Source organism: Carassius gibelio, chromosome B20 (assembly GCF_023724105.1).
Source record: "Carassius gibelio isolate Cgi1373 ecotype wild population from Czech Republic chromosome B20, carGib1.2-hapl.c, whole genome shotgun sequence".
NCBI classification, from domain to species: Eukaryota; Metazoa; Chordata; class Actinopteri; order Cypriniformes; family Cyprinidae; genus Carassius; species Carassius gibelio.
In genome coordinates, this window is record NC_068415.1 from 21079175 (window position 1) to 21091871 (window position 12697).

The 12697-nt window shown below is 37.9% G+C and overlaps 1 protein-coding gene across 1 annotated transcript; it reads left to right on the forward strand.

Annotated features, from left to right (window-relative positions):
* Positions 1-3841: 3841 nt before the first annotated feature.
* Positions 3842-7896, forward strand: gjd2b (gap junction protein delta 2b). Its single transcript, XM_052586432.1, has 2 exons — positions 3842-4127; positions 5451-7896. Exons 1-2 carry the CDS (start codon positions 4057-4059, stop codon positions 6292-6294), a joined length of 915 nt encoding a protein of 304 aa, XP_052442392.1. The 5' UTR covers positions 3842-4056; the 3' UTR covers positions 6295-7896.
* The last annotated feature ends 4801 nt before the right edge of the window (positions 7897-12697 follow it).

Consider the following 12697-nt stretch of genomic DNA (forward strand, 5'->3'; position numbering starts at 1 on the left):
GACATCCAGTCTTTACAACAACGCCCTGTGGTGCTATCACATAATTTTCCCCAAATCACAGTTTTTAAAACAGTTGGAGTTTTTGTCTACTGAGTTGTTGTTGTTTTGTTTTATGGTTTGTTTGTTTGTCTGCTTTTGCGTCAGCTGATCAATTGTTAACAGTAGGCCTACAATCCATAAAACGCACAGTATTTCACAGCTTCGTTTTTACTCCTGTCAAAAGTTAAATATGGCGGGAGCCTGACAAGTCTATTGCAATTTTCTACGTCTAGCTAAATTCACATCTAATTCATCTAATTCACCTTTTAAATTGGTTTTGTGAGATATAAAATAAAGTGATGTATAATTACAGGGCTTATTGCTTTATCAACGCACCAGCCGAAATCAATCGATGTTGCCAAATGCCTGCTTGAAAAGGCTCTTAAATGTCTCTAGATGACGCCATGCACTAATTAGCATATATTATGTCACCACGTTCTATCAGCCCTTCAAATTAATTTCCTTTTTATACAGCTATTTTAAGACCGCCAAATTCACAATTAATTCCCAAGTAAAAATGTTATTGTCTACATATTTTAGTTTTCTTGTCAGATTGCACGATTCATTAAGGTACAGCTACTTCTTGCTAAAATGCATAAGTCGTCTGACAAAATCAGCATACAAATAAATTGAGGATTACAAAACAGAGAAAATGTTACAAACTACAGTGTCCCTTATCTTGTATCCTTATCTTAGCAAAAAATATATATTGCCATAATAGCTGCTTGTCACAAAACATTAATTAAAGGGGTCTTATACAAACACTTATACATCTTGACTTGTTTAGGGTGAAGAACTAAAACATGCTCTCATGCTTGGTAGTTCGAAAAACATACTGGTTTGATGAAGACAGAAAAACTAAATGTAATGTGATTGGTTAGCTGTTCTGTTCTAGTGCATTGTAATTGGTGAATATATATATATTTTTTTTCTTGGCTAAATTACATTTTAGAAAGGATATCAACAACCGCTTAAAAATAACTGAATTTACTATGTACATATAAGTGCAACGGTAATATGTATTATATTTATTGTTCTAACATTATAACATGAATTGCAGTGAAACTATTGAATTTATTTATAATATCATAATTGAAGTGTAAATTCTGCAGATTACATCATTGACCAGTATAGTACTGTCAGCAATTTATTAAAAAATGTTTTCATAACTGTAAATACATATTTACATACACAAATATTCAGGTGCATGTGTAATAACTGCGTTAACCAGGTTGAAAAAAAAAAAAACAGTGTTTTTTCAAAATGGCGAAATCTTGACACTACAGCAGCACTTGATCTTCGTTGTCTCTTGCCTGATCCACCAAACAAGTGTTCTAAACACGACCTCGCCCCTCCCAACCTTTCCGATTTCAGTGGGGAATTATTTTAATGATATTCTAATAGGTCACTTCCTGACGTCACAAAACCCTGAAAACAATGCTGTAGTCCAAACGAGCAGTTCACCGTAGATTTATTTTATTTATTTTTACCTAGATATCTCCCTTTGGAGCAGGGGCGATTCTAAGATTTTGATTTTAGGGGGGCTCAGCCCCCAATAAGGGTATGATTAAAAAATATTATTTTACTATTAGGGTAGGGTTGTATACTACTAACCTTATTGCAATCCACTATTCCATTGTATTCCCTGTATTTCATATATGGGAGTAGGAGTACTGACTGAGCCATATACAACACTGTAAAAAAAACTAATACAGTGTTTTAGATGTGACCAGTCACTGGAAAATTTTGAATTGGGAATGTAGATATTTTTTTTTATTTTAATTTTTTTTACAATAAAGACTTCCTGATTCAGTATTAGGACATTCATGTTTATCCTTTGATGATACCACTGCTTTTTCTTATGAAATGTACGTGGAAATTGGCAGAAAATTAAAACAACATAAGGGTTCAATGACTGCAATGAATCTTGGGAACACAGTGGTATTGTGTGTGTGTGTGTGTGTGTGAGGCTGTCTGTTCTATTCTCACCTGACTGTTGCTCATTTGCAGACCTACTCCCGCACAACAACAAAAAATGTTGTATATCCATCTACAATGAAAAATAAATTATTATATTTTATTATTATTATTATTATTATTATTATTATTATTATTATTATTATTATTATTATTATTATTAATTTTTAGCTTTTTAGCCTTTATAATCAACAATACGGTTGGTTATACATCAAGTCAGCCCCTGAAAATGTATTTCATTTCAAATAATTTAACTAACCAGCTAATATTCATTAAGACTATAGACAAAACATGTATTAATGTAATTGTCTATTGGCAATATGTTTAATCTGTTCTATATTTATTTATATTTATAAAAAATAACATCATTATCAATTTGCCACTTCTATAAATCAATTACTTAAAAAATAATAATAATAATCACAGATCCCTTTACTCTTACTCTAATATATGTATCATGATACACTAATGATTAATTATTACTTAATACAAAATTATGTTTAATAATAGAAAACAAATTAACTCCACATGATGTTTCTCTCTCTGTGCCATTTAGTGCTTTCAGACAATGATGTGTGTCGTTAATAATTTATTTTGCATGGCTGCATAATGTAATGCCGAAATACACAATAATATGTTTTCAATTTCAAAAAGTAAATTAAAATAAATCATGATCGTTTTCTAAAGTATGTTTTCATGGGTGTTAATCGCTTCATTTTTGTTGGAAGAAAACACATCTGTCACACTGTGATAAAGGCTGAAAGTGAACGCAGCGAAGACGTACTGGTATTGGATGCGAGAACACACACACCGCACGCACACACGCACGCACACACACACGCGCACACACGCACGCACACACACACCTTGTACTCTCTGATGTTCGCTCTGCTCGGCGCCCCTGTGGATTGAAAAACGCGCTGAATCCGTGCAGACTCAGATAAGGGGAGGAGCCGGAACTTGATGCAGCTTGCCACCGTCTCAAATGAGTTTTTAAAGGGGACTGAAGCGATCACTAATTAATTAATCAAAAAAATTTTTAGGGGGGCTGGGCATAAGTTTAGGGGCTGAAGCCCCCCTAAAAAGGGCCTAGCGACGCCCCTGCTTTGGAGTGTACTTTGATATTTTTAACTCTGTAGATCTTTTTAATGCCCAAGCATTCACGCTACATACTGACTAAAACTAAAAAAGTGAAAAAGCACTATAGGAACCCTTTAACTTTAAAGTCATTACATCAATAAAACCTTCAATTATTAAAAGTTGCAGCAAGAGTCTAATTTGGTGACAAAACCCCAAAGTAACAACACTGAATTCGCCATGTAATACTGCATGAGCAATATTGTTATGTTGTTGTCAACTTCTGTTCGTCAGTTTTTGGCAGCAATTGAAAAAGCACACTCTGGCTAGCTTAATTGTAAATAAGTAAAACGTTTGAAAGCCCTTCTGAAACGTTCTTACTAACCTTTTGGCTTTCTTCGCCGGTGTTCAAGACTTAATAAGCCTACCACCCACATTCGACGAACACTAACTCTAAACTCTAATCTCCCATTCTGTCACGCTAGAGAGTGAGTGAGTGACTGTGTCACCGCCGGAGACAGACCTCCCCAGTGATTTGAGTTTATCACCAATGATTTTTATTACGGATTAATCTGGGCATCTCTGGCATATTCGGAGAATAATGAAACGGAGAAATCCTGCTGTTCTGATCTCTCTCCAACAACCTGTCTGCGCGTGACGCGTGGAGGGGGGGGGGGGGGGGTTGGGTGCAGTCTACTTAAAGCGGGATTAGCACGAGCCAAACATTATACTCCCCTGCGCTCAGGCTCAGAGCGACCTATCGTCCTGCTCGCGATACAGAAAATAGGAGGGCTTTAGACTAATCAGGACTTCAGAGGAGTGCGCCCTCCAGAGCGAGGCGTGGAGGACAAGGTGGACTGCAGCGACTAATCAATGCACTCGCCTGATACTACACTCGCCTTCTGTAGCTCGCGTTCGATTTTACACGCTCCACTGTGTTATATCGTCTCCGAATGAACAGCCATGGGGGAATGGACCATTCTCGAGCGTCTCCTGGAGGCGGCTGTCCAACAGCACTCTACTATGATCGGGAGGTGAGGAAAAAAAGTGGAAAATGTTTATTGATTACTTTTCACATTAAAAGAAAAAATATTGAGGTCACTATACGCACTGACCCTGATAAATGAGGGGGATTGGCAATTGGAGCTAAACGTGCCCCATTGTAAAGGACGGGAATAATTAAGATTTCCGTTGCTGTTTTTATAGTTATAACTGCACATTTTAGACAACAAACCGTGTGTGCCATCGGTAAGATTGCAGTTTCATGTCAGATCTGATTTGATTTCAAAGAAATGTTGTGCGCGCCCTGCATGGCTGGAAGCGCGCGTTTGCCTGTGGAGAGAGTTTCAGCACTGGACAGCTCCCCGCGTCAATCTGCACAGTCCAAAGAATAGAAAACCAAAATTCAAACCTGTTAGCTGGTTAACTGTAATTCACCATATCATATACATTAAAGGTTATATTTAACAGACATTGCATGCAGTTTTACTGTAAAACTATATAGTGGCGTTTTTGAACGTGAAAGCATAAATTACCTCAAAAATAAGGGTGAAAAAATTGACACGACAGTAAATGTAAAGTCGTAGTACACAAATTAGAAGTCACTTTATAATTTACGGTGGAAATCCGTACAAGGGCGTTCACGTGTATAGGTGCACGCATGACATATTACATTTCAATAAAATACTGCATTTTTTTTCTCTCTCTCTCTAATAAGTCATGTACATTCATAGTGCATTTTATGTTATTTGGTTAATGCATATAGCATTATTCTAGAGCCATGTTTCTTACTACCTTAACCATACTGTGGATACGCTTACTATTTGTCCAGGAGTTTCATATTTGATGAAACTGAATTCATCATGTGGTCTTGTGTTTAACAATATGTATTAGTACATGCAGAGCAGAGCTCAGTACATTGTAGTTATTGGAATATTAATATTGTCAGATGACAGTATCAGTAGATAATATCAGTACATCATTGGACTATTATTCATTTAATCAGTTAATATATGGTTACGGTTTTCACAGTGAATTTCTAAAAATCAAAGCAGAATTTTAATTAAGTTTTCTTATATTTCTTTTCTTGTTTTAACACGATTTTAACTTTACCACAAATGGCAATTTTTTTTATGTATTTTTTAATTAATCAATTTATTATATATATATATATATATATATATATATATATATATATATATATATATATATATATATATATATATATATATTTATTTATTTATTTATTTATTGCCATTTTTAAGTGTTTTGTATTCCTTCGCTTGTTTTGACTTAACTGCTTGAGAATACTTTGGCAGATGCACTATGAACTAAAATATTTCTGTCCTTGTGTTTAGGATCCTACTGACGGTGGTGGTGATCTTCCGGATTCTAATCGTTGCAATAGTAGGAGAGACCGTGTACGACGACGAGCAGTCCATGTTCGTGTGTAACACTTTACAACCAGGCTGTAACCAAGCTTGCTATGACAAAGCATTCCCAATATCTCACATTAGATACTGGGTGTTCCAAATCATCATGGTTTGCACACCCAGTCTGTGCTTCATCACTTACTCAGTGCATCAGTCTGCCAAACAGAAGGAGCGCCGATACTCCATGGTCTACCTGTCCCTTGACAAAGATCCCGATTCAATGAAACGAGACGACAGCAAAAAGATCAAAAACACCATTGTGAACGGAGTACTTCAGAACACGGAAAACTCCACCAAAGAATCCAAGCCGGACTGTTTGGAAGTGAAAGAGATCCCCAGTTCAGCCATGCGAACTACCAAATCTAAAATGAGAAGACAAGAGGGCATCTCAAGGTTTTACATCATTCAGGTGGTTTTCAGGAACGCCCTGGAGATCGGCTTCTTGGTGGGGCAGTATTTCCTGTACGGATTCAACGTTCCTGCCGTGTACGAGTGCGATCGCTACCCTTGCATCAAAGACGTTGAATGCTACGTTTCGAGACCCACTGAGAAAACCGTGTTCCTCGTCTTCATGTTCGCGGTCAGTGGGATTTGCGTGGTGCTCAACCTTGCAGAACTCAATCACCTGGGCTGGAGGAAAATTAAAACGGCGGTGAGGGGGGTTCAGGCCAGGAGGAAGTCCATATACGAGATCAGAAACAAGGACTTACCGCGGATGAGCATGCCGAATTTCGGCCGCACCCAGTCGAGTGACTCTGCCTACGTCTAATGTTCCTTCATCAGTAGTTCATCAGAGCAGAGGTGCTCAATCCTGGTCCAGGAAGAACCTCGGGATAAACATTTTGGATGAAACACACAGTTGAAATCTTGGAACGAATAGCTCACTCAAAAATCCTCGACCTCATGTCGTTTCAAACCTGTACGACTTTCTTTCTTCTGTGGAACACAAAATAAGATATTTTGAAGAATGTTTTGGTCAATGCAATGAAGTCAATGTGATAACACCTGATCCCACTGACCCTACTGAGATTTATCATATTTTTTTTATATATATCTTCATTTGTGGTCTACAGAACAACATTAGCATGAGTAAGTCATGACAGAATTTTCATATTTGGGTCCCAATAGCATCCAAAATGTATTTCTGAAGGACCCCGGGACCAGGATTACATTTTTGAAACCATTGCATTCAATTATACAGTATGCAAGAAAAATAATGTTATGAACTGTTCATCTCACCTGTTTCATGGTGGGGTCGATTGTTTCTTATCAGTTACTGAAGGGCACTGATGCAACTTTTTTATTGGTCAGAACGGAAAGCTTGCAATGAGTTTTCGACATTCGTTTTTTCGTTCACATGATCAGTTGAACCCGAAATATGTTTTGCACTAAATATGGATTTTAAAAAAGCCAAATCGAACCTGAATTGTGCTGTGAAGGTCTTTTGTTTCATTATATTGTATTCTCATTCTGGTTTTAGATCACACATGTGATAGTTTCATTTTACTCACCGCAACTTGTTAGACCACAGTTCACATATGTTTATCTGTATTATATGAATCATATCTCTCTTTTGTTTTATATAGATTGGTATCTTTATTGATTTGGTTGCCTGTGCTTGCACCACTGACCTTAACATAAGTTATCATTCCATTATATTTAAGCTGACTTGCAGATCAGTAGCCGGTGAACTGGCCGACGCTGCATAACGCTTAACTGTCTATATTTTGTATTTATTTATTTATTAATGTATTGGATTTATTTATTTATTTATTTATTGACACCAAAGCGGCCATTGCTTTCATTTTTGGAAAACAGACATGTTGCTTTTATGTATTCAAGTGCCATATGTGTAAATAGATATTTGCATATTACAGTATATTGTAATCCTTATCATGAGATTCCATGAACTCTTAGCGTGGACTGTTTTAAAGGATGTCCGATCCCTTTAATGTGATATGTTCGGAAATGGAAGAGTGGGGAAAAAATCCATCAATATTTGACATTCATGAAAAGTATGACATTGCATTTTAAGTACATATAAAGCACAGTTGATCAGAAATCAGTGATTAAGGGGCTGGGATTCACTTCCCCTGGTGCTTCTATTTCTTAAAAAAAAAAAAAAAGATGTTAGAAACTATGTGAGATGAAAAAGAAAATCTAATAATAAATTATGGAATTCATGACTTAAAAGCTGTGTGATTTGCATTGCTTCCTTTATGATAGAATTTGAATTTAAAAAAGCGCAATTCTCCTCAGGGATTGAGGTCCCTGTCATCTTCCCCATGACTCAACTTCCTGTCAGGTCAGTTAGTTGAAACGCTTGCATGTATTTTTTTCACTGGTTCAGCAGCACAGTGTTTAAATTTGATCTGGGCACCATAATTCTACCTGTCCAGCTTCAGTCATGCTGACACAATGACAGAAGCTTCCTCTCGGGCCGGTGCCATGCACACAGCATCTCTATGTTATGCAGAGGTCCGGTCCCTGCAGAAGCTGCGGTGGCCCTGGTGCCAAGGTCACAGAGAAAGTGCTGAACTCTGCAGCCGGTGGCCTCGAACCGGGATTTCTCTCTGCTGACAGATAGAGAGAGGCCTGAGACTCACAAAAGTGCCAACATGACTCTTCAGCAAGGAGGAGGGGGTGGGAAAACTATGCCCAAGCATCCTGACAGATCATTTTGGAATTCAGCAGGGACCTGAGATTCCTCTTTGACACGATACAAACAGTGAAGGTCCAACCTGACAGGAGATCAGTGGAGGATGTTCTTATGTGTGTGTGTGTGTGTATGTTTAGTACAAATTCAGTCTGTCCTCTCTTACCCTCCCTCTTTCATTAGTTCCTTCTCCAAAAGTCCTAAAAATGTCCTCCAGAGTTTGTTCTCTGATGCATTTAAAGGAAATCGATTATGCTGTATGGCAGAAATATGGCATAACATAACATAAAAAGAGTTACTTAATAACACATTTTTATAAAGGAACCTTAAAATTGTATTAGCACTATTTAACAGCATATTATATTGTTTACATATGCAACATGGTTTGATATCTTGTATGTAAGGGCAATAAATTAATCCATTTTTCAAGTGTGCCTTAAAATATTTATGTGGTTTATGAATTTTATCATTTATCATTTAAACTTTACTCGGTTAGACTACATTTAGATCATGCTCCAAACAAATAAATTAGTAACTTATTAACAATTCAAATGTGGAACATTTAAGCAATTCAAAGGATCGCGTGTTGGTTTATTTTTAGCTCTCAGTCAGACTTAGTACTGTGCAATGCTTAGAAAGCGTTTTGAATAATTCAGGCTCAATATACTGGCACAAGCTGTAATTCTCTAAAGCAGGTTAGGGAATGCTGATGCTTAGAACACCCCCCAAAGATCCCCTCCAACCTACTCATCCATGAAGCTTAATAAAAGATTAAGGCAAAAGAGCACCAATGCAAACCTTGACGGAAGCACAGAAGTGTCCTTGAGCTTTAGTAGAGAGATATAGAGTCTGCGACGTCTGTGACGTATACATTCTAGCAATTTATGATATACGTAAATAGATTAAAGAATCACGAGCGCCAGCAGGCTTTTGCGTCGAGAGCATGTGGAAGCTGTGACATTACCGTGAGGGAAAAACCATCATCCAAAACAAAGCATGGCTAACAGTCAAATTCAGCCGTTTATTTATGATCCAGAATCAGATCCCGAGGCTGAAACTGAACGAGAGCAGCAGCAGCAACGACTCGCTCCGAGTGGGGCTCGAACACAGGTCTCCGGCATGGGACGGGACGCACTAACAAGGAGGAAGAGATATTTTAAGCAGTTTTACTCCCCGCCTGTGGTTCCAACACACGATCGTGACCCTTTTTCGTTGGGATTGCATCATCCTTAAGAAATAAACGATAAGCAAATCCATCGTCAAACTGGGCCTTGTTTGTAAAACAAGCATCTTCGAAATTCAGGGAACAAACAAATACACTTGCACAACTCCGTTGCCCTGGCAACCTAAAACACACTCCTTTTGTGACATTTCGTGACGCTCTCGCTCTGATCAGTGAATGCCTGTTGTGCTCTCAGTGCTCTGCTATACGGGAGCGTGCACTCTTCCTGCAGAAGTGCCTCAGGACCCATATAAGGAAATTCCGCTCCATCTAACGTCACACAGATCCATTCTCGAAAAAAACGTTCCGAAACTTGTGACAAACCGGAAGGATTATTTTGGGAACAAAAATACTCCTTCAAACGTACAACTTAATTTTTGAAACTTTGTCCATGTTTAGCATGGGAATCCAACTCTTTAACAGTGTAAAAAACTCAGTATGCATGAAATAGCATTTCACCCCCCCCCCCCCCCCCCCCCCTTTAAGGGAGTAACACAATAATGCATTGCTTTTAAAAGCAACTTTCCCTAAAAATGAATACAAGTTGCACTAAAGAGACATTTGCATCAAGAATGGCATCTGAAAAGATACCTATAATGATAAACATATAGGTATACGATATATATGATAAACATGTCCACACAAACATACCATAACTTTCTGTTTTGTTTCTGTTTGTTTGAGTTATTTCACAATAAACCATTTACCCTTATGAAAATGAATCATATGGTTTAACTAGGAGTCAGAGATGTTCGGCTCCATATGTAGTGGTTTAATAAAGTGAATGGTCAAACAGGCAATGATCAGAGAAAACAGTGTAAGGAATGTCAGGGATATCCAGAATCAGCAACAGTAACAAACAGAGGTCGGGGCAGGCAGCAGAGAATCAAAGTCGGTATAAACAATCCAAAGTCAGACATGGGAGGAACAAAAACAAGGAGAAACACTCGGAATTGACAGACTAGGCTAGAACGAGAAGTGATCATAGTTCACCTATAGTATTTGCAGATGGTAAACATATTTTAACCATATGTAAACAAAAATCTTACCTAATTGTATAATAAATTACAATGAACTAAGATAAATTACAATTAAAGCTGCAGTAGGTAACTTTTGTAAAAATTTATTTTTTACATATTTGTTAAACCTGTCATTATGTCCTGACAGTAGAATATGGGACAGATAATCTGTGAAAAAATCAAGCTCCTCTGGCTCCTCCCAGTGGTCCTATTGCCATTTGCAGGAAAGCAATCGCTCCTGGTAAGAAACAACCAATCAGAGCCGCGGTCCATAACTTTTTAATGTGTTCAAAATTTACAAAATGTATATAATAAGTGAGTACACCATGAATCCAGTACCTTTGTGATTCTTTATAGACATAAACAGAGAGAAGTAGATCCGGCTACAATGTTCTTTCTCCAGACGCAAACAGTTCTGTTTATTAACCGCTAGAGCGTCAAAAGTTACCGACTGCAGCTTTAACTAAATATTGTGTGTTAAAATGCATTTCAAATATAAGGTTAAGTGGGTATCATTACCCATTTTACTCTTAGTAATTGAATAATTAAATAAAATATAATTTAAAAGTTCAGTTTAGAAGTATCGTATCAGTATCGTTATTGGTATTGGTATCAACGATATTGACCATTAAAAGTATCTTTTATCAAAAACAAAATATGTGGTATCGCCCCTCCCAACTTTGGAGTCTTTTTGCCTTATTAGAAGTGTACCCTTCAGAATGTTTTTGAAACTCTTATTACAAGGTAAAACACTAATATACAGTTGCTTTGAATGCTCAAGCTCTAAATTCAAGAGGATTCTGACTGACTGTCCATGTTTTAATTGTTTATCAGCTGGAAAAAGAGGGGGGGGGGTTATAATTATTTTAAAATCTTTATCGAGTTATTTATTTTCCTTGGAGTGAACAGGCCTAAAGTTGGGCAAAGTGCTCTGTAATTGTTCAAACTCACAGTCATCTGGGCATAAGGTCATTTGCACTGGGCCGCTTTTGCATCCATTGGCAACCAACCCATCAGATGTCCGCTTATGATGTAGGCACCGTGCCTGGCCATCAGGGTCTCATTAGACTGCCAGACATGAGTCCTTGTAAATATACTGGCATAATAACCAAAACAATTCACAGCATCTGCGATAGAGTTCAAACGTGTCAAACCATTGGTGTAGACTGAGGCATCCAGAAGCCTGTCTGATCTGAAATGCTGTCATCAGCCATCAGTCAGGGATTTTTGGCAAAGTCATCAGAGTCACAAAGTCACAGTCAGCAAGAACAGCTGCTGAAACACAACAGCAAAAATCAACATAGGCACTTTTGTTCATCCAAGACATGCATGAAGTTCCCACAATAAACAACATGCAAAAAAAAAAAAAAAAAAAATACATTGCGATACTTGATACTAAACAAAGAGAAAAAGAAAGCCGGTATTTTGTTTTTCTCTGTGCTAAAATAGTTCCGCTGAGGATGTCTTAGTTATAGAGAAAACCAAAGACAAACCCAAAGGTTGTGGATTCAAAGGCCAGACGGGGCAATTTATAAGCTACCACCACAGTGTCCTTGAACGGGGCACTTAATCCTGGGCTGCCTCAGGTGAAGCCTTTTAACAAAGACTGCTCTGTTGTTCTGTTGACTGGTGTGTATTCGTAGAGGAAAATTACTAGCGATATCTTTGAAGAAGGAGCCTTGAAATGGTTGCTTTAATTTTGCTAGGTGATTGCTAAGAATTCTGGTTGCATAAGGTGGTTGCAAAAACATTCTGAGAGCTTTGTAGGCCGCTGGTATGGTGTTTTGGTAGATTCTATAGCATTGCTAGGTGGTTGCTAAGGGGTTCGGAGTGGCTTCTTGGGAGTTGCAAGACTGTCAAGGAGGTTGCTAGAATGTTGGGTTGTGAGTGGTTTGTAGATATTTGCTGGATTGTCTTTTGGTGTTGTGAAGGCCTTGAGTGTTTGTTTGTTTGTTTGTTTGTTTTGGAGTGTTGCTAGGCAGTCATGGAGAATGCTATACTGTTGCTAGGCTGTTGTTAAAGGGTTCTGAGCGGTTTGTAGGATGGTGGTCTTCTATTCATTGCTTCATGGGTTCTGAGTGGATCCTAGGGTGTCTGTTTGATGTTGTTAATGTCTTCTCAGTGGTTTCTTGGGTGTTGCTAGTCAGTTCTGGTGAATGCTATTGTGTTGTAAGCCGGTTATTAAGGTGTTCTGAGTGGTTTGTAGGGTTCTGGTGTTTCATTCACTGCTGCATGGGTCCTGTGTGGTGTCAAGCTGGTCTTCTGAGTGGTTTAT